General features: G+C 44.9%; 2 protein-coding genes across 5 annotated transcripts in view; one reads left to right on the top strand and one right to left on the bottom strand.

Moving 5' to 3' along the window:
• The window catches only part of LRRC41 (leucine rich repeat containing 41), a 29,334-nt gene extending 22,861 nt beyond the window's left edge, over positions 1-6,473 (bottom strand). The window contains exon 1 of one of the 3 annotated variants that reach the window (XM_007521370.2): positions 5,980-6,473. In XM_007521370.2, coding sequence (XP_007521432.1) covers positions 5,980-6,178 — 199 coding nt within the window. In that variant the 5' untranslated portion in view covers positions 6,179-6,473. The remainder of the gene's footprint in view (positions 1-5,979) is intronic. The other 2 variants (XM_060205957.1, XM_060205956.1) reach the window with 2 other exon arrangements.
• A 42-nt stretch (positions 6,474-6,515) lies between these two features.
• LOC103112010 (cytochrome b-c1 complex subunit 6, mitochondrial) lies at positions 6,516-18,692 on the top strand. Of its 2 annotated transcripts, XM_016187355.2 has the most exons (4): positions 6,516-6,676; positions 13,782-13,811; positions 16,639-16,800; positions 18,469-18,692. In XM_016187355.2, the coding sequence occupies exons 1-4, from the start codon at positions 6,623-6,625 to the stop codon at positions 18,499-18,501; spliced, it is 279 nt and encodes a 92-aa protein (XP_016042841.1). In that variant the 5' UTR covers positions 6,516-6,622; the 3' UTR covers positions 18,502-18,692. The 2 variants fall into 2 exon arrangements, with proteins under 2 accessions (XP_016042841.1, XP_060061941.1); XM_060205958.1 differs by lacking the exon at positions 13,782-13,811 and having other exon boundaries at positions 6,518-6,676.
• Positions 18,693-26,844: the final 8,152 nt, after the last annotated feature.

Genomic DNA, 26,844 nt, shown 5'->3' with positions numbered 1-26,844 from the left:
TGCTAAATATTTGCCATTAAAACAACCCTTTCAGGGCGTGGGCAGTGCACTCGGTTGCTATATGTTTTAAACAGCTTTTTTTTAAATTCTTTAATCTTTATTTATTTTGAATAGAGACAGAGAGAAATTGTGAGGGAAGGGGGAAATAAGAGTTGGGGAGAGAGAAAGAGAGACCTGCAGACCTGCTTTACCATGCGTGAAGCTTTCCCCCTGCAGGTGGGGACCAGGGGCTTGAACCCAGATCCTTCCGCCTGGCCACTGGTTGTTACATATCTTACAGGGTTCAAGTGCCTGGTCCCCAACTGTGGGATGGGGTGGGGAAAAGTTTCACAAATGGTGAAGCAGTATTGTAGGTATTCCTAGAGCTAGCTAGCTCACCAGTGTGTTTGCTCCCCCCCCATCTCAGTTTTGTCTCTATTCAATGAAAGAGTAAATAAAATACAGTGAAGCTCTGGGAACAAAAAAAAAAAAAAGTCTTTCCAACTCCCTGCTTTGCTTCCCATACATTAACCACACTAAAATACTTTTTACCTGTACCTAATATGTTTTCATGCAGATAACAAGGCCTCTGTACCTTTGTTGTGCTATTTCCTCCACCAGAAATGTCCTTCTTTCAGTGTATCTGCTGCTCATCTTTTAAGTATCATGTGTCCATTATTAAGTCTTTTTTTTTCTTGAACCAGGGTTATTGCCTGGGCTTGGTGCAGGCACTATGAATCCACCACTCCCAGTAGCCACCCCCTCCCTTTTTTATTAGATAGTACAGGAGAAATTGAGAGGGGTAGGGGGAGACAGAAAGAGAGACACCTGCAGACCTGCTTCACCACCGGTGAAGTGTCTCCTCTGCAGGTGGGGAGCAGGGTCTTAAACCCTTCCGCTTGGTAATATGTGCACTCAACCAGGTACACCACCACCACCAAGCCCCCTATTAAGCCTTTTAAAAATTCTATTCCTAGTCTTCCTGTTTGACAACCTTTGGGTTTCACTATGCCCTTAACCACTGTTAGTACTTTTCTATGAACGATAAAATAACTAGGTTCTATACTTTAAATTTATCTCTTTTGTCCCCCCCCCCATACACATGTATAATAATGAAGTTTCCTCCCTGCAGGACCAGGGACTTGAACCTGGGTCCTTGTACACTGCAATATGTGCTATAGAGTATGTCACCCTATAAGGTCCCTGCCTTGCCCTTTATAGTACCTGAGTTTGAGCCCCTACACTAAATGGGAACATTATGACAGGGGGAGGGTGGGACATGACTTAGTCTCCTCTCTCTCTCTCTCTCTCTGGCTTCTGGCTTACTGTGGTATAAGGGATTGAACCTTGGGCTTTGGAGCCTCAGAAATCTCTCTCTCTCTAACATGTTTTTTATTTTATTTTAATCAGAGAGAGAGAGAGAACGAGCACAAAAGCTACAGAGAGAAAGACCAAACACTGCTCAGCTGTGGTTTCTGGTGATGTTGGGGACTGAACCTGTGGCCTCAGAGCCTTACTCATGAAAGTCTTTTGTATAACCATTATGCTGTCTCCCTAGTCTAGCACTTAATCTCTTGAGTTAGATAATTGTGTCCCTGAGCAAACTAATGTCTCTTAAAAATTATTATTTTAAAAAACAATTTATTCCATGTAAGAGTTTCACATGAGGTAGTGAGGAGAGAGACAAGCTAGAACACCACCCCAGTACATGTAGTGCTGGAAACTGACCTAGGAATTCAGGTGTGAAAGTCTGATATTCTACTAGTTATTTCCCCCAGACAAGTAAACTAATGTATTTAAGTCTCAGTTTCTTCAATTTAATTTTCAAACTTTGCTTCTCACATAGTAACTACACTAAAATACTTTTTACATGTACCTAACATGTAAAAACATGTTATTATTTAACATATTGTTTAGAGATAGAGAAGCACAGAGTGTAACAGATCATAGCATCTAAACTTCCTCCAGTGAGGTGGGAACTGGGCTTAACACTAGGTCTTGCACATGGCAAAGCAGCACATGAGACAAGTAAGCTATTTCACCAGTCCCAGTCTCTTCAGTTTTAAAACCAAGATAATTCCTATTTCATATATTTACCTATGTTGTGGTGATTACAGATCATGCTTGTTAGCTGTTTAAGACCATGCCTGTGGCCATAATAATTTCACCAAATGTTGGCTCTTACTATTACTCTGTTAATAGCATCTCTGTCTTGCCAAGAACAAGTTAAAGTTATCCAAGGAAAGCCTTATATAACTTTCATTCCAGAGTCACCTCCCACCCCCCATTTTTTTCTCATTGCCACCAAAGTTACCACTGGGGCTCCGTGCCTGCATGATGAATCTACTGTTCCTGGTGGCCTATTTTTCTTTTGGACAGAGAGAAATTGAGAGGTAAGGAGGATAGAGGGAGAGACAGAGACACACCTGTAGTACTACTTAACCACTTGTGAAGTTTTCTTCCTATAAGTGAGGGCCAAGGGCTTGAACCTGGGTCCTTGTGCATACTAACGTGCACTCATCTGGGTGTGCTGGTTTATTATTATTATTATTTTTTTCTTTTCTCCTCCAGGGTTATTGCTGGGCTCGGTGCCTGCACCATGAATCCACCGCTCCTGGAGGCCATTTTTTCCCCCTTTTTGTTGCCCTAGTTGTTGCAGCCTCATTGCGGTTATTATTGCCATTGTTGACGTTGCTTTGTTGTTGGATAGGACAGAGAGAAATGGAGAGAGGAGGGGAAGACAGAGAGAGGGGGAGAGAAAGATAGACACCTGCCAACCTGCTTCACCGCCCGTGAAGCGACTCCCCTGCAGGGGGCTCGAATCGGGATCCTTATGCTGGTCCCTGAGCTTTGCGCCACGTGCGCTTAACCCACTGCGCCACCGCCCGACCCCCTGGTTTATTTTTTATTACCTTATTTTATTTTATTTATTTCATATTGAAGAGAGAGAGATTGCATGTGTGTTTCATCTTAGAAAACAGTACCAAACCAGGAGCATGACAGCTCTGTGCTCTACCAGATGACCTATTTCCCCAGGAAATAGAAATAAAAAGGAAATAAAAAATTTCCTTTTTATTTGTGGGATAACTAAATACTGACATCCAAGAGTCTAACATAATTTGCACATCCTAAGTATTCAAAGTACTTGCTGAATGAAATAAGTCCTTATGTTATTGTACGTTTGTAGATGTTGTATAGCATACAAGTTAAAGTCGAAGCTCCGTATCCTGGCATTCAAGGTATAAGTCACCTATTCAAGTTTCCTCAAAGGAGTCGGGAGGTGGCAGAGCGGGTTGAGCACACATGGCATAGGGCGCAAGGGCCCACGCAGGGATACCGTTTCAAGCCTTGGGCTCCCCACCTGCAGGAGGTCACTTTGCAGGAGGTCCCTTGGCGGGTCTACAGGTATCTGTCTTTCCTCCATGTCTTCCCTTCCCCTCTCCATTTCTCTCCGTCCTATCCAATGACAACAGTTATGACAACAATAACAACTACAACAAGCACGGCAACAAAATGGGAAAAAAATGCCCCCAGGAGCAGTAGATTCATAGTACAGGCATGGAGCCCCAGCAATAACCCTGGAGGCAAAAAAAAAAAAAAAAACGAAAAAATTTCCTCATAATATTTTTTCTAGCTGCTTCTAATCACTTTGTATCCCCCTCCCTTTTCAAAGGAAAGTTAGTCTACTACCACCTCCAGAAAGCCTTTCCTGGCTATTCGTCTACACAGAAACCTCCCTTCAAAATAACCCTGCTTAGTAGGCCTCTTAAACAATCAAAAAAGCAACTAGACTACCACTCTGACATACCCAACGCAGGGAATTTTATTTGGGAGCTCATGCTTGAGTTTAAGGCTTTATCCATAGCACTATCTCCCAGGCCACTAGTTGACCCTTATAAGAGGCCTAAACTTGATTCAGCATTTTCTGACTGCTTACTTCAGCTAGGCCTAATGGAGTTCTTCCTCCCTGTTTTTCCAATCTAGTCCCCTCTATTTAGGCATCCCCTCTCATAATCACAGGAATTCTTATGCCTCATTTTTCATAAACTCCTTTCTGCAGAATTTCCGAGGCAGGCTCTTTCTTCATTCTTTCCAACTTACACCTTTAATATGTCCCCTTCCCAGTTTGGGGCTCCACAACTAGTCCTTCTCCCTCCTCGCCACATTTGGCAACGTAGAAGCTCCAGGCTCATCTAGCCAGATTCTCTGTTTTTTTCCCCCTATTCCCCATAACTTTTCTGAACCCCCTGCCTGGCTCTACTGTGACTTTTCTCCCATTCCCCATGGGCCTGCCTGGCCCATCTCATCTCAGTTCTTGGCAGAGGACATTCACAGTCCCTTCCCAGGTCAGGCCAAAAATTTCTAAGTCTTCCCTCACTATAGGAAGACACTCGGGCCTATACAGGGTCAGTGTCCCACCACCACTTCCCCAAGGCCTACCTATATCCCTGGGCCTCACGGATCACTGCACAGCCTTTGGGCTGATCTCTGGAGGTCCAACCCCCCAGATTCCAGAACAATTTCTCCATATCTACCCCTCAAGGCGTAACCGGAACCCCCAAGCTAGGAGGACTTGGGTCTCACTGCTAATTCTACTAGGACCTTGCTCCTGGCAAAGACCCACCCCGCCCCGACTTGTTCTAGAACTCCCTACCCAAGGCCCAGGCCTCCTCTGGGGACACCCCGGGCTTCCCCTTCCGCGGGCTCTCCATTGGGCCTGCCATCTCCTGGCCTCAGGACCCCATGTCCTCACAACACCAGTCTGTCAGGCCCCAGGCCTCCCGAGTCCCCTGCGCTGTTAGGCTTATTCTCCAGTCTTCCCTTTGCTCTTTCCCTCACTCACTATTCAGTTCTCACAACCTCGTAACCGATGATTAGTCCTGACTCTATCAGCTCTCACCGGCCCGGCCCTGGCTCTCCCGGGCAGGTGCTGCGCTGTCCCGGTGCACGGCCAGGCCTCCGGGGCCCATCCGGCTCCAGGCCTCCCCGGCTCCGCTACTCGCCCGCCCTTGATCCAGGGGCCCAGGCCTCCTGCTTCAGCGGCTCAGCCGTGCACGCTCGGTGCACCGAGGTCCGTCCCATCCGTCCCGCCCGACTTCAGGCCCGGGGCCTCTCTCCACTCCACTCGGGCCAAGGCCTCCGGGTGGCGGCGCCCCCTCCCAGGCCAGGATCCCCGGGGACATCACCCCGCTTGGGGCCTCCTCGGCCCTTCCCGCCCGTCCGTCCGTCTTCGGAGCCTCCCTCGACTGCTGACCCGCTCCCGGCCTCCCTTCACAGCTGCCGGGCTCTTCTAGGCGTTCAGGCCCACCCAAGGGGCCCGGGCGCGCTATCACCCCCGCAACGCAGGCCCCGGGCGTCGGTCCACTCCCTTCAGTCCTGGGCGATCAGATGGGCCTCGGCGCCCGGGGCCCTGCGGCCTCCCCCCGACCCCCGACGCTCGGGGTCCAACCCGCTCGACTGCCCTCGCCCTTGACTGCACCAGGCTTGGCGGCCCGAGCGCCGGCGCCCGCGGAGTGACAGGCAGACAGCGGAGGCCCGAGGCCGTCAGTCAGGTTAGGGGCTCCGGGCCTGGCCTCCTCGCCTTCGCCGGGCCTCCCGCCCTCGGCCGCCGCCCCCCAGCAGCAGAGCCATCCTCGCCCGCCAACTCGATGTCCGAGACATCCCGGCACCGGCCCAGCCCGAGTGTCAGTCCCGTGCCGGCTGCCGACACAGTCCAGCATCACTCGGCCGGGCCCTGTCTGCTTCTGACCCGGCCTCCTGGCCTCGCCCCCCGCGCCCCCCAGTCAGGCCGCGGCGCGGGTCCACCTGTCGGTCTGCTGCCCATCCCCGCTCTGTCCAGCCCGGCCAGTCACGGAATTCACGCTCCGAGGTGCAATGGTCTGATCACTAGCGCCCCGGGCTGGGCCTTGCCCCGGGCCTCTCGGCCTCGCCCCCCGCGCCCTCCGGCCGCGGGGCCGCCTCCGCCCGTTGCCAGCGGTAGCCCCTCACCCAGTCACTTACCCCACACCCCGCTCTCCAGAACCCCCATATGGGCGCTCACCGCCCGCCCGCACAGCTCGAACAGGGCGGGGGGAGCGCTGGGGCCCGAGGCCGAGCTCTTCGCTGGCGCCGCCTCCCGGGACGTGGCCTCCATGGTCTTTGCCGCCGCTACCTCACAGAACCAGCAACTCCGGGCGCGCCAGGCCTCGGGCGCCGCCATCTTGGGGAGGTGCGCAAGCCCGAGAGCGGCAGTCGCAGACGGCCATCTTGAAAAGGTCAGCGGTTAGGACGGCTCCAGTCAACGTTGTAGGGAAGAGTGCGAGATGCGCTGATGAAACAGAAGATTAAGTCCGCATAGTTTCCACGGTCTGTTGGAAAGAAATGTTTTACATAGATCGTTGAATCAACATATTTGTATCTGACGACACTCAGCAACTATTTTTTAGCAAAATTTCCTCAGTGCAAATAACAGACACCCCTACTCTCTGCTTAGGGACGGTGGCACATGCCAATCGGAGGGTGTGTTCCCGACCGCGACGAGTCTGCCGCACTTCCGGCCATATCGCCGGATATCCGCTGAATGACCCTTACTAGTCCTTCTTGGTGCTGAAGTGGAGTAGTTATCAGTGTTGGTGGTCGTGTTGCATCCCGAACCGTAGTCAGCATGGGACTGGAAGATGAGCGAGTGATGCTGACCGGGTCCGGAGATCCCAAGGAGGTAAGGCCAGGCCGCCGGCTGGACCCTCTCCCTACCCCCAGCCCGGGATTTAACCCGCTCAAACTGCGTCCTCGCAGCCCCGGTTCTCTCTGAGTTTGCAGCGTGGGGAAGAGCTAGTTCTTTCCATCCTGACCTTGATGGAAGTACATGACTGAACTGTCTCTGGCCATCGACTTCCTCGTTCTGTGTATTTGATGAAGATTTAGCTAGAGCGAAACTTCTGGGATTTTTTTTTTTTTGGGGGGGGAGTGGTATCGGGTTTTGGAGACCCTGACTTGACAGGGCCGGGAATCCAGCTAACCATCTCTTTGCCTCAACTCAGCTCCGGGTAAGAAGCCCCGCGAATCTGCTGTGCAGGGGCCTGAGATCTGGCTTTGACACTAGTTTCTGTGAAAATAGTTTCTTTTTCTTTAACGCGGAGGAGGAGGAGTGGTGGGATTTAGGAGGAGATGGGAAGGTATTTGGGGTGACAGTGGAAAAATGCAGTATAATTCTATGATGAAACGGGGAGCTCTTTCCCAGAGTAAGAATGAAGTTTAACACTGTTTATTGACTACATACTGTTCCAAGTACTTAAAATATACGAATCCATTTAATGCACACAATAATCCTGAGATAAATATTAGACACTACTTATATTGCCATTTTACAAATGAGAAAACAAACATAGAGAGACCAGCTGTCTTGTCTCAGGATACATAACTGATAAATGATAGATCATGATGGGTAAGGGAGGCAACATAATGGTTATGCAAACAGACTCTCATGCCTGAGGCTCAGGTCCCAGGTTCAGTCCCCTGCACCACTATAAGGCAGAGCTGAGCAGTGATAGAGCCTAAGCTACAGAGTCCACAATCCTACACAGTTTATTGATACCAACTAGCATTTTCTTTGTCCTTTTTATTACTTTTGTTTTTTTTTAGTTTTTTGTTTCCAATCTCATTGACTATCTCTTTGTTCCCTGGCCACTTTATGACAGCTGTTCTGAATTTGGAAGTTCAAGAGAGCTGAAAATAGTTTATCCCCAATTTTTTCCAAGTCTTGTTTTCAGAAAGAGGACAAGAAAGAAGTGGAGCCGACCACAGGATGTTCAGCAGGAAGTATACCAGAAAGTTCAGCAGGACATACCACAGAAGTAGATGAAAAAAAAGTAAATAAGTAGTCGCTTTTAAAAGTAAGACAACTGCGCGGTTGGAAAGATGACCCAACTGGTAGTGGTAGATTTGTATACTCTAGGCTATTAATAATAGTTAAATTGAGAAAACTGCTCTTTTATGAAAAAATACTACCTCCTGAAGATTAATTTTTGTTAGTGTGAACTTGGTTTTTCTCAGAGGAAAGTTCACAATTAGTGGGCGGTAGCGCCGAGGGTTAGGCGCACATGGCACAAGGTGCAAGGACTGGCGGAAGGATCCGGGTTCTAGCCCCCAGCTCCCCACCTGCAGTGGAGTCACTTCACAGGCGGTGAAGTGGGTCTGCAGGTATCTGTCTTTCTCTCCCCCTCTCTGTCTTCCCCATCTCCATTTCTCTCTGTCCTATCTAACAACAGTGACGTCAATAACAATAATAACCACAACAATGGTAAAACAACCAGGGTAACAAAAGGGGGAAAATGGCCTCCAGAGCAGTGGATTCATGGTGCAGGCACTGAGCGGCAATAACCCTGGAGGCAAAAAAATAAAATTCACAAGTAGTCCACGTTCAGATTTGTGTTTAATATACCTCGTTACTTTTGACAGAAAATTATTAGTGATGGGAGTCGGGCGGTAGCGCAGTGGGTTAAGCGCAGGTGGCGCAAAGCGCAGGGACCGGCGTAAGGATCCGGGTTCCAGCCCCCGGCTCCCCACCTGCAGGGGAGTCGCTTCACGGGCGGTGAAGCAGGTCTGCAGGTGTCTATCTTTCTCTCCCTTCTCCCCTCTGTCTTCTCCTCCTCTCTCCATTTCTCTCTGTCCTATCCAATAACAACCACATCAATAACAACAACAATAATAACTACAACAACAATAAAAAAAAAGACAACAAGGGCAACAAAAGGGAAAATAAATAAATAAAATTTTTAAAAAAATTATTAGTAACTTAAAACGATCTCTGTTTGCTAATGTTGGTAACCAAGAAGTCTGATAAAGGTCTCAATTCTAGAATATTTATTTCTGCAGGGGGGGGGAGATAGCATAATGAGTATGCGGAGAGACTCTCTTTACATAACCCGAGGCTCCAAAGTCTCAGGTTCAATCCCCTGCACCACTGTAAACCAGAGCTGAGCAGTGCTCTAGTAAGAAAAAAAAGAATATTTCTGGTTTTTAACTTAGGCGTAAAGTGATTTCATTTGGGGGGTCTGGGCAATGGTGGCACACCTGGTTAAATACATAGTATGAAGGGCAAGGATGGATCCCCTGGCTCCCCACATATAGCGGGGACGCTTCACAAGGGTGTCTGTCTTTCCCTCTTTCCCTCCCCCTCTCTGAATTTCTCTCTGTCTTGTCCAATAAAATGGAAAAAATGGCTGTCAGGAGCAGTGGATTTGTAGTTTCTGCACCAAGTCCCAGTGATAATCCTGGAGGCAAATAAAGTTACTTCATTTTTTTTTTAAAGAAGAAGGAAATGACTTTCTTTTTTTTTTTTCTTTTTTAAAATTTTCTTTAATATTTATTTCCTTTTTTTGCCCTTGTTGTTCTATTGATGTTGTTGTTGTTGGATAGGACAGAGAGAAATGGAGAGAGGAGGGGTAGACAGAGAAGGGGAGAGAGAAAGACAGACACCTGCAGACCTGCTTTCACCGCCTGTGAAGTGACTCCTCTGCAGGTGGGGAGCTGGGGGCTCGAACCGGGATCCTTACTCCAATCATTGCGCTTTGTGCCATGTGCATTTAACCCGCTGCGCTACAGCCCGGCTCCCAAGTTACTTCATTTTTAAAAACTTATTTTAACAGAATTTTAATTTTTTTTTTTTTTTAGATAGACACAGAGGCAGAGAGAATGAAAGTTAACTATCCAAGTGAACTTTCTTGCTGACTCTATTTCAAATGAAGAGTCACATGAAAGAAAAGGATAGAAGCCAAAGCACCACTCCTTTATGTTCAGTGTCAGTGATCATACTGGGAGTTTCAGGCTTTCTACGTCCTGTGCTGTACCACATGTGCTGCTGTTTCCCACAGCTGATGATTTCAGGGTTTTTTGTTTTTAATTTTGATCTTTATTATTGGATAGAGATAGAGAAATTGAGAGGGGAGAGGGAGAGAGACACTTGCAGCCCTGCTTCACCACTTTTAAAGTTTACCCCTGCAAATGGGGGCCAGGGACTTGAACCTGGGTCTTTGCGCACTGTAGTATGTGTGCACCACTGCCTGGCCACTTTGTGGTTTTTTTTTTTTTTCTTACAGATTTTATTTTATTAATGAGAAAGATAGGAGAGAGAGAGAGAAAGAAAGGACCAGATATCACTCTGGTACATGTGCTGCTGGGGATGTAACTCAGGACCTCATACTTGAGAGTCCAATGCTTTTTCTACTACTACATCTCCCAGACCACTTGTTTTATTTTCAACAGAGCACTGTTCTGCTCTATCTTTTGGTACTGCTGAGGACTGAGACTGGGACTTTCAAAAACTTTTCATTAATCCTGGGACTTTGAGGCAATCTCCTTGGCCCAGATTTTAGTTTTTTTTTTTCTATTATTAGAGCTTCACTCAGCTCTGGTTTATAGTGGTGGTTGGGGTTGAATCTGGGGTTTAGGAGCCTCACACAGTAAAGTCCTCTTGTATAACCATTATGCTATCACACCAGCCCCTTATTTCAGGTTTTTGTTTGTTTCCCTTTAGAGACAGGCTGAGGGAAAGAATGCACAGCCACAAAGCTTCCTTCACTGTGGTTTGGGCAAGACTTGAACCTAGGTCACACACAGGGTGAAGCAGTGCACTACCCAAGTGAATTGTTTCACTGGCCTGGTTTCAATTTTTTTCTTAAATTTTTTATTTGTAAATATTTATTCAGTATGACAGAGATATTGAGGTGGGGAAAGGGTGATGAAGAGGGAGAGAGACACCACTCCTGAAAGTTTCCCCACTACAGGTGGGGACCAGGGGCTTGAACCCAGGTAAAGTGTGCACTCTATCAGCAAACCACAACCTTGCTCCTCAGTTGCAGGGTTTTTTTTTTTTTTTTCTTTTTATTCATTTATTAGTGAGAATGATAGGAGAGAGAGAAAGAACCAGACATCACTCTGGTACATGTGCTTCTAGGGATTGAACTCTGGACCTCATGCTTGAGAGTTCAGTGCCTTATTCACTGCGACACCTCCCAGACCACAGTTGCATTTTTTTAAAAATATTTTTATTATTTATTCCCTTTTGTTGCCTTTATTTTATTGTAGTTATTACTGATGTCGTTGGTTAGGACAGAGAGAAATGGAGAGAGAAGGGGAAGACAGAGGAGGGAAAGAAAAATAGATACCTGCAGACAGGCTTCACCGCGGGGGTGGGGCGTGCTTGAACCAGTATTCTTACGCCTGTCTTTGCGCTTGCGCCAAGTGCGCTTAACCGGCTGCGCTACCACACAGTTGCAGTTTTTTAAGAAAGCTTTTTCTCGCTTCACAGGCGGTGAAGCAGGTCTGCAGGTGTCTGTCTTTCTCTCCCCCTCTCTGTCTTCCCCTCTTCTCTCCATTTCTCTCTGTCCTATCCAACAACGACATCAACAGTAATAACTACAACAACAATAAGGACAACAAAAAGGAAATAAAAGAAAGCTTTTTCAATTGAAGCCTCGGAGATGGTATAGTTGTAGAAAAGAAGAAAGAATAATTAAAAATAAAAGTTTCTTAGTGTTTTTTAATATATATATATTTTTTTATTTTTACCAGAGCACTGTTCAACTCTGGTTTATGGTGGCGCTGGGGGGTTGAACCTTGCACCTTTTGTGCCTTAAGCATGGAAATCTTTTTGCATAACCATTATGCTCTCTCTCCAGCCCTGGTATGATATTACTTTTTTTTTTTTTAAATGAGGGAGCAGAGTTATCATTCCACCATCTAATAAAATTTTTCTCTGGTGCCAGGGACTGAACCCAGTTCCTCACACATGTGAGGCAGACATCTGTTCCACCACTTAGTTACCTATGCTACTCTTGAATGAATTCTGTTAGAAGAGTAAGATTAAGAAATCATAATAAGGATCCCGGTTCGAGCCCCCGGCTTCCCCCCCCCTGCAGGGGAGTCGCTTTACAGGCGGTGAAGCAGGTGAAGCAGGTCTGCAGGTGTCTTTCTCTCCCCCTCTCTGTCTTCCCCTCTTCTCTCCATTTCTCTCTGTCCTATCCAACAACAACGACAACAGTAACAATAAATACAAGGGCAAAACAGGAATAAATAAATATTTAAAAGAAATCATAATAGTGGGTTAAGCATACATGGTGCGAAGTGCAAGGTACGGCCTAAGGATCCCAGTTCGAGCCCCCGGCTCTTCACCTGCAGGGGAGTCGCTTCACAGGCAGTGAAGCAGATCTGCAGGTATCTTATCTTTCTCTCCCCCTCTCTGCCTTCCCCTCCTCTTTTCATTTCTCTCAATCCTATCTAACAACATCAGTAACAACGACAATAATAACTACAATAAAGCAAGGGCAAGAAAAAGGGAATAAATAAATACTTAAAAAATAAAAAAGACACCTGCACACCTGCTTCACCACTTGTGAAGCTTTCCCCCTGCAGATAGGGACTGGGAACTTGAACTTGGTCCTTGATCTTTATTTTAAAATGTCAAATTAATGTTTATTTCAAAGCTTAGCTCCCCTTAGGGATTGTTAGGATTCATCAAATCATTACAAATATGAAAGTATATGCTTTTTTTAAGGTGTTGCTAATAAAAGTGAGGTAGTGTGTCCTTGTTGAAAGTTCTGATCAGGTATGGAAAGTGACAGGCATGAAGCAACTGCTTTTTGCTTTATTTTGGCACTGGGTCTTGTTGCTTACATTGTTAGCTCTGTTCCTGCTGGCCTTTAATTTACTGTTTTCTTTTTTTTTCTTCTCTGATAGAAGGTGAGAGAGAAATAGTATAGACACCTGAAGCACTACCTCACCACTCCTGAAGCTTCCTTCCCAGCAGGTGGGGTCTGGGGCTTGAATCCAGGTTGTTGAGCTCTACTTTTAAAAGAGTTTATTATCTAGGGTTCAATCCTTGGCTCCCTGCCTGCAGGATGGGATGTTTCATGACTGATGAAGCAAGTCTGTAGGTGTCTACCTTTCTCTCTTAATCTCTATTTTTCCCTCCCCTTTCTCAATTTCTCTCTGTCCTATCAATTCTTCTTCTAGCGTTTGCCCTTCTTCCGTAGCCAGTCAACAGGTAAGGTTGAAAGCTGTCAGGAGCTGCTTGTTGCTGGCTTTGAAAGTGACTGGGATCCATGTGGATTCAGTCGGCTAGGAAGGATCATCAGTTTCCCCAATAAATGGGTACTCACGGGATGCACCACGAGAAGGTCGATCCAATGCATCCCAATAAAATAGAAGGAAGGAAGGAAAAAGGCAAAAATGGCCTCTTGGAGTAGTAGATTAGTAGTGCCGGCACTGATCCGCAGTGATAACTCTGCTGGCAAAAAAGATTTTTTTTAAAATTACAGTTTCCAAGAGACAAGCAAGCTACATTAACCAGTACCACATGGGGAAGTATCAGGGAAATCAGAAGAGGAACCAGGGAAACCACAGCCCTGGTTTATGAGGGTGGGTAGGTAATAAATTCTAGCAAATTTGGAATTAAATAGTTTGATTTTTGGTGAGTGCTGGCTTATAGTGGTGTTCTCAGTTGTCTGGTACTGACCCTGGGTTTATAGGTTGGAGTAATAATTGGTTTAGATAATGAGTTGAGAAAAATACTGATTTGTAGTTTCTTGTGGTTGGTTTGCATCTCCATAAGACAAGTTGCTTGCTATCTCTATAGATATTAGCAATCTGTGGGAAGGGGTGTACCTCCAACACTAGGAAGATTCCCTCTGGTTCAAAACATAAAATATAGGATATTTAAAAGCATTAAGATTAATACAGTATCTATCTCAGTAATTACATCAGTTTGATTGGGAATCTGTATGTCGTAATTTTGTTTAACACTGTCTTTGTTTTTCATTTTGTAGGAGGAAGAGGAAGAAGAGGAAGAATTAGTGGTAAGAACTATCTCAAGTTTGGAACTTTCTCATTAAAGGGAAGTTTGAACTTCCTGAAACTTTAAAGGGCATTTTCAAGAATCACATGACAACCTGGAGAGAATGGGAATGAAAATCTTTTTTCTGCCTTTGGTGCTTCTCTTGTCTGGGTGTCAGAGTAGGGTTGCACCCTGAGTGGCATGGCACTTACCAGTTTTTTGTAGTCTATTAAGAATTAATGGGGAGTCGGGCCGTAGCGCAGCGGGTTAAGCGCATGTTACGCAAAGTGCAAGGACTGCCAGAAGGATCCTGGTTCGAGCCCCTGGCTCCCCACCTGCAGGGGAGTCGCTTTACAGGTGGTGAAGCAGGTCTGCAGGTATATGTCTTTCTCTCCCCGTCTGTCTTCCCCATCTCTCTCCATTTCTCTCTGTCCTATCCAACGACAACAACAACAATAATAATAACCACAACAATGATGGAACAACAAGGGCAACAAAAAGGGGAAAAAGTGGTCTCTGGGAGCAGTGGATTCGTGGTGCAGGCACGGAGCCCTGGCAATGACCCTGGGGGCAAAAAAAAAAAAAAAAAGAATTAATGAGGTCAGGGGTAGATAGCATAATGATTCTGCAAAGAGAATCTCCTGCCTGAGGCTCCAAAGGTTCAATCCCATATCCCCCCCACACACACACACACCTTAAACCAGAGCTGAGCAATGCTCTGGTAAAGAAGAAAAGAATTAATGAGAAAACTTTTTTTTTGCCTCCAGGGTTATTGCTTGCATCACGAATCCACTGCCCCTAGAGGCTGCCCCCCCCCTTCGGTTGCCCTTGTTGCTTTATCGTTGTTATTGTTGTTGGATAGAACAAAGAATTCAAGAGAGGAGAGGAAGACAGGGCGAGAGAAAGATAGATACTTGCAAGCCTGCTTTACCACTTATGAAGCAACCCTCTTGCAGGTGGGAAGCTAGGAGCTTGAACCGGATCCTTACGCTGGTCCTATGTGCTTCATGTCATGTGTGCTTAACCCATTGCACTACTGCCCGACCCCTGCAGAGGAAACTTTTTAAAAATGTATTTTAATTATTTATTAGAAAGATAAGAAGAGAGAACCAGACATTACTCTGGTACATGTGCTGCTGGGGGTTGAACTCAGGATCTCATTCATGCTTGAGAGGCAAGTGCTTTATCCACTGTGCCGTCTCCCAGGCCACAATGAGGAAATTATTATTATTAAATATTTATTTATTCCCTTTTGTTGCTCTTGTTGTTTTATTGTTATAGTTATTATTGTTGTCATCGTTGTTGGATAGAACAGAGAGAAATGGAGAGAGGAGGGTGAGAGAAAGACAGACCTGCTTCACCGCTGTGAGGCTGTGAGGCGATCCCTCCCCCCCCCCCCCCCCCCCCGCTGGTGGGGAGCCAGGGGCTTGAATGCGTATCCTTACTCCAGTCCTTGCATTTTGCACCAGCTGCACTTAACCCGCTGCACTACGACCCGACTCCCAATTTTTTTTTTCCCTTCAGGGTTATTGCTGGGCTCGGTGCCTGCACCATGAATCCACCGCTCCTGGAGGCCATTTTGCCCCCCTTTTGTTGCCCTAGTTGTTGCAGCCTCATTGCGGTTATTATTGCCATTGTTGACGCTGCTTTGTTGTTGGATAGGACAGAGAGAAATGGAGAAAGGAGGGGAAGACAGAGAGAAAGGGGAGAGAAAGACAGACACCTGCAGACCTGCTTCACCGCCCGTGAAGCGACTCCCCTGCAGGTGGGGAGCCGGGGGATCGAACCGGGATCCTTACGCCGGTCCCTGCGCTTAGCGCCATGTGCGCTTAACCCACTGCGCCACCGCCCGACCCCCAAATTTTTTTTTTAAGAATTTATTTATTCATGAGAAAGACAGGAGGAGAGAAAGAACCGGCCATCACTCCAGTACATGTGCTGCCTGGGATCGAACTCAGGACTTCATGCTTGAGAGTCTAGTGCCATAGCCACTGTGCCACCTCCCAGACCATGAAATTATTTTTACTTTTTTTTACATTTTATTTACTAATGCGATATAGGAAGAGAGAGAAAGAAACAGACATCGCTCTGGAACATGCGCTGCCAGGGGAACTCAGGACTTCATGCTTGAAAGTCCAGCACCTTATCCACTGTGCCACCTCCGGGACCACTACTTTTTTGCCTCCAGGGTTATCAGTGGGCTCAGTGCCTGCACTACAAGTCCACTGCTCCTGGAGGCCATTTTCCCCATATTGTTACTCTTGTTGTTATTGCTGTTGTTGGCTAAGACAGAGAGAAACTGAGAGGAGGGGAAGACAAAGGAAGAAGTAACCCCCTTGCAGATAGGGAGCCGGGGTCTTGAACCAGGATCCCTACTCCTGTCCTTGCATTTAGTGCCATGTCAGCTTAACCCACTGTGCTACCACCCAACCCCCAGAGAAACTTTTTAAAGATGATTTTTCTTTATGTTAACATTGCCTTTCTAGCTAAGGAGCTGGGGTACTTAGGCCTGGCTGACCGAGAAGGAAATCGAAGTTCATAGGCATTGTATATACCAAAATGCTCTGTTGACAAGTAAGGAATCCTATAAAGCTACTTAAAGTTTGGCCAGGTTACCTTTGCCACCTTGTTTTTCAGATAGGACTGAGGCTTTCAGTACATACTAGTAACTGTGGGAGCAGGAATGTGAAACTTTTCCCCATTCCTTAGCATCAGAGATGAATAGGATACTCAATGATAGGTGCTTCTGCACCGTATTTCAGAGGCAGCGCCTTGCTTTGATAGTCAAGAGCATAGGTTTGTAGGTTTCTGCCTAAACTCAAATTTTGGTTTTTGTATTTCTCTTTCAGGATCCCCTAACAACAGTCAGAGAGCAATGTGAACAGCTGGAGAAATGTGTGAAGGCTCGGGAGCAGCTAGAACTCTGTGATCAGCGTGTGTCCTCTAGGTCACAGACAGAGGAGGACTGTACTCAGGAGCTCTTTGACTTCTTGCATGCAAGGGATCACTGTGTAAGTCAGGCTAAAGTCAAAAAGGAAAGCTTACAGTGGCTAGAGAAAACCTCCTGACAACCTTTGGGGCTTATGGGTATATCTGTCTATGGGTAGGCTCAGTTTATCAGGTACTAACTTTTGTTTTTTTTATTATTTATTTTAAACAATAAATTATTATTTAAATTTAATTATTTATTGATAGAGACAAGAATCGAAAGGGGAAGAGGAGGGCAGGGATAGATAGCATAATGGTTATGCAAACAGACTCTCATGCCTGAGGATCCAAGGTCCCAGGTTCAATCCCCTGTACTATCAAAAGCCAGAGCTGATCAGTGCTCTGGTTAAAAAAAAAGAGGAGATAGATACCTGTAGTGCTGCTTCACTACTTGTGAAGATTTCCCCTTGCAGGTGGGGAACAGAAGCTTCGTTAATGGTTTTTCTGATGACCCACTACCTTCAGACCAGCCTAGAGGCTTTGTGATGTGTATGCTTATACTGGATGTGCCACTGCCAGCCCCACTCCTTCTTCTTCTAGCGTTTGCCCTTCTTCCGTAGCCAATCAACAGCGTCAGGTTGAAAGCTGTCAGGAGCTGCTTGTTGCTGGCTTTGAAAGTGACTGGGATCCATGTGGATTCAGTCGGCTAGGAAGGATCGTCAGTTTCCCCAAGAATGGGTACTCACGGGATGCACCACAAGAAGGTCGATCCAATGCATCCACCCACTCCAGTGTCTTATATTTAATACATTGGTCAAAAAATTTTTTAAGTAAACTTAAGTTGATTACAAGGAGGTGAAATTTAATTTGTTGCTTCTTCATGCTTGTGTGATTAATAAGCATGTCAAGAAGTTTAGTATGTTACCTATCAGGGAAATACAAATCAAAAGGAGATATAGGGAGCCGGGCGGTAGCACAGCGGGTTAAGCGCAAGGACTGGCGTAAGAATCCTGGTTTGAGCCCCCGGCTCCCCACCTGCAGGGGAGTAGCTTCACAGGCGGTGAGGAAGGTCTGCAGGTGTCTATCTTTCTCTCCTCCTGTCTTCCCCTCCTCTCTCCATTTCTCTCTGTTCTATTCAACAATGACAATAATAACTACAGCAAAAAAAAAAAAGAGAGAGAGAGAGATACAACTTCAAATTGCTAGTGTGACTATAATTAAAAAGACTGAGTTTTGGCAGTGTGGGAGAATTTTCTATAGGAATTTTAAAGTAATGTAAATTGATACAGGCTTATGGAAAACAGTCTAGCAATTCTTGAAAATTCACTATAGCATATGCAATGCTGTGGATTTAACTTGGAGCCTCATGTTTGAGGATTCAACGCATGGTTCACTGCGCCAGTTTTTGATTTGTTTTTATTTATAGATCTTTATCAGAGCACAGCTCAGCTATAACTACTATTATATGAAAGGCATAACTTTCTGTAAGGAAGACAGAAAGGGGACTTATTTCTACTGTAGTAGAGGCTTACAGGAAATTACATATTAAATCCTAAAGGAAGACTGAAGGATGAGTAAAAGGGAGAATTTTGGTGAACTGTAGGGAATTGAGTAGGGCTCAAGAATGGTGTAGATGTAGGTAAAACAAAGTGGTAAGTGAAACGGCAAAACTATTCTAGGTCATGAAAGACTTTATGTGCTGTGACGTAAAAACCATCAGTTGATGACATCCTTTTCTTTTCCCCACTTAGGTTGCCCACAAACTCTTTAACAGCTTGAAGTAAATGTACAGACTACCAGTTTTCATCACCTGGATGTGAGAGTATTTCCGTGTGGTTGTGAACAAGGCGTTTGTTTTCTTATTTGTACAACTAAGTTCATGTGAATGAACCTCATGGATTTGGGCTTGAAACAAAGCTTCTATGTAATTCAGCAGTGGTTCCATCATAATAAAGTCCAGTAATCTACAGATCTACCTCCTGGTTTCTGGTTTTTATTTTTCCAGATAGAAATATGCAAAGGGCTGGATAGATAATGGTAGTGTAAAAGGACTTTGGTACCCCAGGCACTTGAAGTCCCATGTTTAATTTTTTTTTTTTTATATAATTTATATTTATTTTCCCTTTTGCTGCCCTTGTGGTTATTGATGTCGTTGTTGTTAGATAGGACAGAGAGAAATGGAGAGAGGAGGAGGAGAGAAGGATAGACACCTGCAGACTTGCTTCACTGCCTGTGAAGTGACTCCCCTGCAGGTGGGGAGCCAGGGGCTCGAACCGGGATCCTTACTCCTTTCCTTGCGCTTTGTGCCACATGCACTTAACCTGCTGCGCTACTGCCCTATTCCCCCCTCTTTAATTCCTAATATCACCATAAACCAGAGTTGAGCACTGCTCTGGTAAAACAAACAACAAAGATAGATGCAGAGGGAGTAGCCTGGGAGGTAGATGGTCCAGTGGGTAAAAAAAATACTGGACTTGAGAGCATGAGGTCCAAAGTTTAATCCCCTGCATCACATATGCCTGAGTGGTTCTCGCTGATAAGAGGTAGAGAGAGGGAGTAAAGTGTTGGAATCTCAGACTTGAGGCCCTAGAATTGATTTTTGGCATTGCTTATAATGCTCTGGTTCTCTCTGCTTTCTTTCATAGAATAGTAATAATAATCCCCATGGACCCATCCCCTAGTAAGTATGTTTTTCTTAGTAAAGACATAAATTTTGGTTTTAATTTACTATGGAACATTAACACGTTGAAACTAGTAACTGCTTAGTATCATTCAATTTTTAAAAGTTTTTGACTTTGGTATCTTAAGTTTCTTTTCTTTTTTTCCTTTTTATTTTAAATAATTTATTTCAATGAGAGATACAGAGGAAAAGACAAATACCAGAGCACTGCTCAGCTCTGGCTTCTGATGGTTCTGGGGATTGAATCTGGGGCCTCAGAGCCTCAGGCATGAATCTTGTATAACCATTATGCTGTTTTCCCAGCCCCAAGTTTTTTTTTTTTTAATAAAATATTGAAATGGGTAACTGAGGTGGTGATTCAGTGAGTAGAGCACAATACTTGCATATATGAAGTCCATATGCATTGGAAAACTGCAAGTTGCTAGAGGAGGAACCAGAGATAAGAAATAAGCTCCATGATAGGAATTTTTATAGGCTTAGTTCTTGTGCTATTCCCACAAATAGATACTGTGTGATTCTGCAGAAAAGGTAATTTTTGATACTATTATATGATATTTTATCTATTTTTCATGTGACTAGATGTCTCCTTTAATCTCTGCTAGATAAATTTATCTTTTGGGGCCCAGTGGTAGCACACCTGCTTGAGTGTACATGTTACAGTGCACAAAGACCCAGTTTCCATCCCCTGGTCCCCACCTACAGGGGGGGAAGCTTCATGAGTTGGGAAAACCAGTGTTTCATTTGTCTCTCCCTATCACCCGCTCCTGTCTCAATTTCTGGCTGTCTATCCAATAAAGAAAGAAAGAAAGAATAAATTAAAATAAGATAAATTATCTTTCTAGGCACATAGCCCATCTAGACAAACTACAATTGAAACCAAGATTTTAGAAAGGTGAGACTAGCAATGAAAAATGTAATATTGTCTCTAAATTCTCATTTTCCTCCGAATAATCTAATTTCTCTTTAAATTAATTCATAATGGTGGCTACTTTCAGTCAGTACTATGTGGGAGTGCCCATTCAGTGGTGGCCTATCTCTTGTTAAAGTTTCAGATTCCAAGTTATATGTGGAATTTTCCAATTTTAAGTGTGGACAATATTTTGAAAGCATGCAGACTAAATAAATTGATGGATTAGATTTGATGCACTAGTTTGCAACCTCAGCTTGTACACGAGGATCTATGAACAAAAAGCTATACACAGAAAGTGAGTTATGTCAAAAATAAATGCCTTGTGTTTCAGAAGTGATCAGCCAACTAAAAGACAAAACAGGAACTTCTGAGAATCTGAAGTTTGGATTTTGAGCAACTAACATGGGAAGTTCTGTTGAATATCTGGAGTATTGAATAACTAGAAAAGGATGTCTCAACAGTAGAGCTAAAACTAGCCTTAGTTTTATAATGGCTTTATTATTTATTATTACTATAATGGATTTATTTATTATTATTTGGCAACACGAAATGAACACTGACTGCACTTTGCACAGAAGTGATACCTACAGTGAGTGGCCTCTCTGGGTCTGGGAGAGAGAAGAGTAAGATAAAGGGCAGGGTAGTGGCGCACCTGATTGAATGTACATGTAATAATGTGCAAGGACCCAGGTTCAAGTCTCTAGTCCCCACCTGTAGGGGGAAAAGCTTTGCAAATGATCACTGTCCCCCATTCTATCTCCCCTTTCCCTCTTGATTTCTGGCTAATAAATAAATAATAAAATTAATAGGAAAAAGAAAGAAAGGAGATACCATAGGACTACTACATGCTTCTCTGGTGCCATTCACGATGCTTCTGTGTGGTGCCAGGACTCCAATCTAGGACATCCTGTGTAAGGCAAATGCTCTACTGGGTGAGCTATCAGCTTGCGTTTATTGATACATTTTTCTGAACTTTCTACTTTAATTTTTAATCTGGTAATAACAGGCAAACAAGCTTATTCTCAATGTTTAAAATTTATTTTCAAGACAAAAGAACCAGCACACTGCTCAGTTCTGGTATATGATAGTGTTGTGGTATGAACCTGAGACCTTTGAGGTTTCAGGCATTTAAGTCTGGTGTGCTTTGGCTTTGCTATCTCCCCAGCTCCATTCTCTTTTTTTTTTTTTTTTTTTGGCCTCCAGGGTTATTGCTGGGGCTCAGTGCCTGCACCATGAATCCACTGCTTCTGGAAGCCATTTCCTCCCCCCTTTTGTTGCCCTTGTTATAGCCTTGTTGTGGTTATTGTTGATGTCATTAGTTGTTGGATAGGACAGAGAGAAGTGGAGAGAGGAGGGAGAGAGAAGATAGCCACATGCAGACCTGCTTCACCGCCTGTGAAGCGACTCCCCTGCAGGTGGGGAGCTGGGACTCCATCCCGGATACTTATGCTGGTACTTGCACTTTGCGCCACTTGCGCTTAACCTGCTGCGCTACCGCCTGACCCCCCATTCTCAATTTTTAAAGTATAAAGGTAGGGCTGGGGAGACAGCCAAATGGCTATGAAAAAGACTTTAGGGAGTCGGGTGTTAGCTCAGGTGGCGCAAAGTGCAAGGATCCCAGTTCAAGCCCCAGGCTCCCCACCTGAAGGGGAGTCAATTCACAGGCGGTGAAGCAGGTCTGCAGGTGTCTATCTTTCTCTCTCCCTCTCTGTCTTCCCCTCCTCTCTCCCATTTCTCTCTGTCCTATCCAACAATGACAACACTAATAACTACAATAAAATAACAAGGGCAACAAAAGAGAATAAATATTTTTTAAAAAGAAAGAAAAAGACTTTAATATCTGAGGCTCTGAGGTCCCAGGTTCAATCCTGAGCACCATAAGCCAAAGCTGCAGCAATACTCTAGCCTGTCTCTGTATCTTTCTGTATCTCAATATAATAATTTTTAAGTGTAAAAGTGAGCTGAGACAAAAAAAAAAAACAAACCTGAGTCATTGATTTAGTCTAACATTCTTTCCTTTGCTCTCCCCCTTTTTTTTTTTAATATTTGTATTTATAGTTGGATAGAGACAGAAATTGATAAGGGAGAGGGAGAGAAATAGGGCAGATGGTGGCGCACCTGGTTGAGCACACATGTTACACTGTGCAAGGACCCAGGTTCAAGTCCCTGGTCCCACTTGCAGGGGGGAAAGCTTCACAAGTGGTAAAGCAAATCTGCAGGTGTCTATCTGCTTGCTCCAATCTATCTTCTTTTTCTTTGTTAATGGTCTACTAATAAAATGGCTTCTTTATTAATATAACATGGTTTATTAATGGGGGCTAGTGGTTTACAGTCTACAGTAAAATACAGTCGTATATACATGTGTAACATTTCTCAGTTTTCCACATAACAATCTAACCCCCCATCTAAGTCATCTACCATTATGTTCTAGCACCTGAACACTCCCCCAACCCCAGAATCTTTCACTTTGGTGCAATCCCCTCCCGATTTCTAATTCTACAACAACAAAAAATCCTATGAAAAGATCATATACACTAGAGAACTATTATCCCAACACACCTGTTCTCAAAGGTTATTATTAACTATAGAGTTAGGATCAATCATAATTTAAGAGCTGTGTGAAGATCTAAGCCTTACCTTAAATCTTAGTTTATAAGATGGGGATCAAGACCAAGTAGTGGCACACCTGGTTACGTGCGTATGTTACAGTGCAAGGACCCAGGTTCAATCCCTTGGTCCCCACCTGCAGGGGGAAAACTTCACTAGTGGTGAAATAGTGCTGCAGGTGTCTGTCTCTCCAGCTCTGTCACCCCCCCTTCCCTCTCAGTTTCTGGCTGGCTCTATCAAATAAATAAAAATAATAAAATTTAAAAAGAAGGGGGGAGCTGGGTGGTGGTGCAGTGGGTTAAGTGCACATGGCAGAGCCCCTCGATCACCACCTGCAGGGGGTTCGCTTCACAGGTGGTGAAGCAGGTCTGCAGGTGTCTTACTCTCGTCTTCCCCTCCTCTCTCCATTTCTCCCTGTCCTATCCAACAACGACAGCAATAACAATGATAAACAAGGGCAACAAAAGGGAAAAAAAGTTTTTTAAGGAGAAAGTAAAGCAGAGCTGCAGATGTCTTTTTTAAAAAATATTTGTTCTCCCTTTTGTTGCCCTTTTTTATTGTTGTTGTAGTTATTGCGCTACCGCCTGACTCTTGGAAGTGTCGTTTCTCTCAATCTTTTTTTTTTTTTTTTTTTTTTTTGCCTCCAGGGTTATTGCTAGGGCTTGGTGCATCCACTGCTCCTGGAGGCTGTTTTCCCATTTTGTTGCCCTTGTTGAACTTGTAGTTGTTATTGTTGTCATTGCTGCTGCTGTTGTTGGATAGGGCACAGAGAAATGGAGAGAGGAGGGGAAGACAGAAGAGATAAGACACCAGCAGAACTGCTTCGCCGCTTGTGAAGCGACCTCCTGCAGGCGGGGAGCCAGGAGCTCGAACCGGGATCCTTACCCCAATCTCTTTTTCTTTTTTTTAAGATATTTTTATTTATTTATTTCCTTTTGTTGCCCTTGTTTTATTGTTGTAGTTATTGTTATTGTTGTCATTGTTGGCTAGGACAGAGAAATGGAGAGAGGAGGGGAAGACAGAGAGGGGGAGAGAAGGATAGACACCTGCAGACCTGCTTCACCTCCTGTGAAGCGACCACCCTGCAGGTGGGGAGCCGGGGGCTCGAACCGGTATCCTTATGCCGGTCCTTGGGCTTTGCGCCATGTGCGCTTAGCCGGCTGCGCTACCGCCCAGCTCCCCTCTTTTTTTTTAAATTAATTTATTTTCCCTTTTGTTGCCCTTGCTGTTTTTTTCATTGCTGTAGTAGTTATTGTTGTTATTGATGTCGTTGTTGTTGGCTAGGACAGAGAGAAATGGAGAGAGGAGGGGAAGACAGAGGGGGGAGAGAAAGATAGACACCTGCAGACTTGCTTCACCACCTATGAAGTGACACCCCTACAGGTGGGGAGCGAGGGGCTGGAACCGGGATCCTTTTGCCTGTCCTTGCGCTTTGTGCCACGTGCACGTAACCCACTGCGCTACCGCTGGACTCCCAAATTTTGTTATTTTTATTTAATGTAATGTAAGCATTTAACCAGGTGTACCACCACCTGGCCTCTTCATAGGATTTTTATCTGGATAATGACATCGTCGAGATACAGGATACACTATATACATTACCTCCCTCCATCTTAGAATTGCCTAGTTTCTATAATGAACTTTACATAGTTGTTTACATATATCTCTTATCTTTTTTTTATTACTGGGCTTTACCACTCTTGATTAACTTTAAAAAATTTATGAATGAGAGCATCATTCTTACATATGTAATGATAGGGAATGAACTTAGAATCAATGAATCAAAAAAAAAAAAAAGAATCATCAGTGCTCCATGTACTGCACCACTTCTTGGGCCCCATTAGGCCAACTGTTTCAGATAGTGAGAAGAAAAAGAAAGACATAACAGCACTGAAATGATAAAAGTAGGACACAGTGAAATTGAGAATAGAGGGGAGATACAGATGGAAAGAAAGATTTGCAGCAGTGCTTCACCACTAGTGAAGTTTCCCCTGCAGGGACCAGGGGCTCAAATCTGGATCCATGTGCATTGTAATGTGCACTCAACCAGGTGGGCCCCCCCCCCTCCCGCCCAAAGCTTCTTACCCTTCCTTTCTTTCAATAGAAATTGAGAGGGAGTGGTCTGGAGATGGCTTAGTGGATAAAGCACTGAACTGTCAAGCATGAGGTCCTGAGTTCAAGCCCCAGCAGCACATGTACCAGGGTGATATCTGGTTCTTTCTCTTTCCTCCTATCTTTCTCATTAATAAATAAATAAAATCTTTAAAAAAAAGAAAAAAGAAATTGAGAGGGAAAGGGGAATTGGGAGAGTAAGGGACCTACAGCATTGCTTCACTGCTTGTGAAGCTTCCATTGGCAGGTGGGGACCAGGGGGTCCTTGAATCCAGGTCCTTATGCATGGTAACGTATTTTTTTTACCAGGTGCACCATTACCTGGCCCCTTGCAAAGAATTGAGAGCAGCGCAAATTATTTCCTTTTTGTAAAATAATTTTAAAAATAGTAGTAATTTACTTATTACCACCAGAGCTATCTCTGGAGCTTGGTGCCAGCACTGCGAATCCACTATTCCCAGTAGACATGTTTTTCTTTTTCTATTTTATTTGATAGGACATAGAGAAATTGAGGGAGGGGAAGATAGAGAAAAACACCTACAGACCTACTTCACCACTTGTGAAGTGTGTTCCCCCATTTGCAGATGGGGAACAGGGACTCAAACCAGGGTCCTCATGCAGGGTAATGTGCATGCTCAATCTGGTAAGTTACTGGCTCCCCCCAAATATATTTATTTTTAATGAAAGAGATCAGAGCACTACTCATAAGAACTAATGCATAAATTCTGGCTTATTGTGGTGCTGAAGATTGAACCAAGGACCACAGAGCCTCACAGTGTTTTTGCATAACCATTATGGTATCTCTTCAGTCCTGTATTTGCATAAGGATTTCTATCCATAGTACTACAAATCAATTTTCCAATAGGAGGAGCTTCAGGAGGAATGAAGCAGTGCTACAGGTGTGTGTGTGTGTGTGTATGTGTCCCCTTCTTCCAGTTCCCTCTTGATGCCATTTTTTGTTTTGTTTTTACCAGAGCACTGCTCAGTTCCGGTTTTTGGTGATGTAAGGGACTGAACCTGGGATTTTGGAACCTCAGGCTTGAGAATCTTTGCATAACCATTATGCTATCTACCTCCACCCTCTTGATTTCCTTTATATTTTTATTTGACAAGGCAGAGAGAAATTGAGAGAAAAGGGGAAGATAGAGAAGCAGAAATATAAACACCTACAGGCCAGCTTCATGGCTCAAGAAGTGTCATTCTTGTGGGTGGGGAGGGCGGACTCGAACCCTGGTCCTTACGCATGGCAGTATGTGTGCTTAACTTGATGCACCACCTCCCAGCCCCCTATATGTGTTCTCCATGTAACTTTAAAAAATTTTTTTATATTTATTTTCCCTTTTGTTGCCCTTGTTTTTTTATTATTGTTGTAGTTACTATTGATGTTGTTGGATAGGTCAGAGAGAAATGGGAGAGAGGAGGGGAGTGAAAGATAAGACACCTGCAGACCTGCTTCACTGCCTGTGAAGCAACTCCCTTGGAGGTGGGGTGCCGGGGGCTCGAAGGTCGGTCCTTGGGCTTCGCACCACATGTGCTTAACCAGCTGCACTACCGCCCAACTCCCCTCCATGCAACTTTTTCCTTGAGAGCTTGTTTGGAGGTTCTAGCAGGGGAGCGCAGCTACTCTTATACCCTCGACCGAAGACCGGTCAGTCTCTATTCGGGGAAGGCCGTCCTCTTCGACCAAGCGCGCAGCTTCTGGAGGGACGCACATGGAGCGGTGAGGGAGGAAGGGGACACCCGCTTAGCCACCCAGATCAGCCGAATGGGGTGACAAATGTCGCAGCCAGATCGCCCTCACATCATGCAACATTTTCC

The sequence above is a fragment of the Erinaceus europaeus genome, chromosome 13 (genome assembly GCF_950295315.1).
Source record: "Erinaceus europaeus chromosome 13, mEriEur2.1, whole genome shotgun sequence".
NCBI classification, from domain to species: domain Eukaryota; kingdom Metazoa; phylum Chordata; class Mammalia; order Eulipotyphla; family Erinaceidae; genus Erinaceus; species Erinaceus europaeus.
This window is presented reverse-complemented; position numbering and strand designations above follow the sequence as displayed.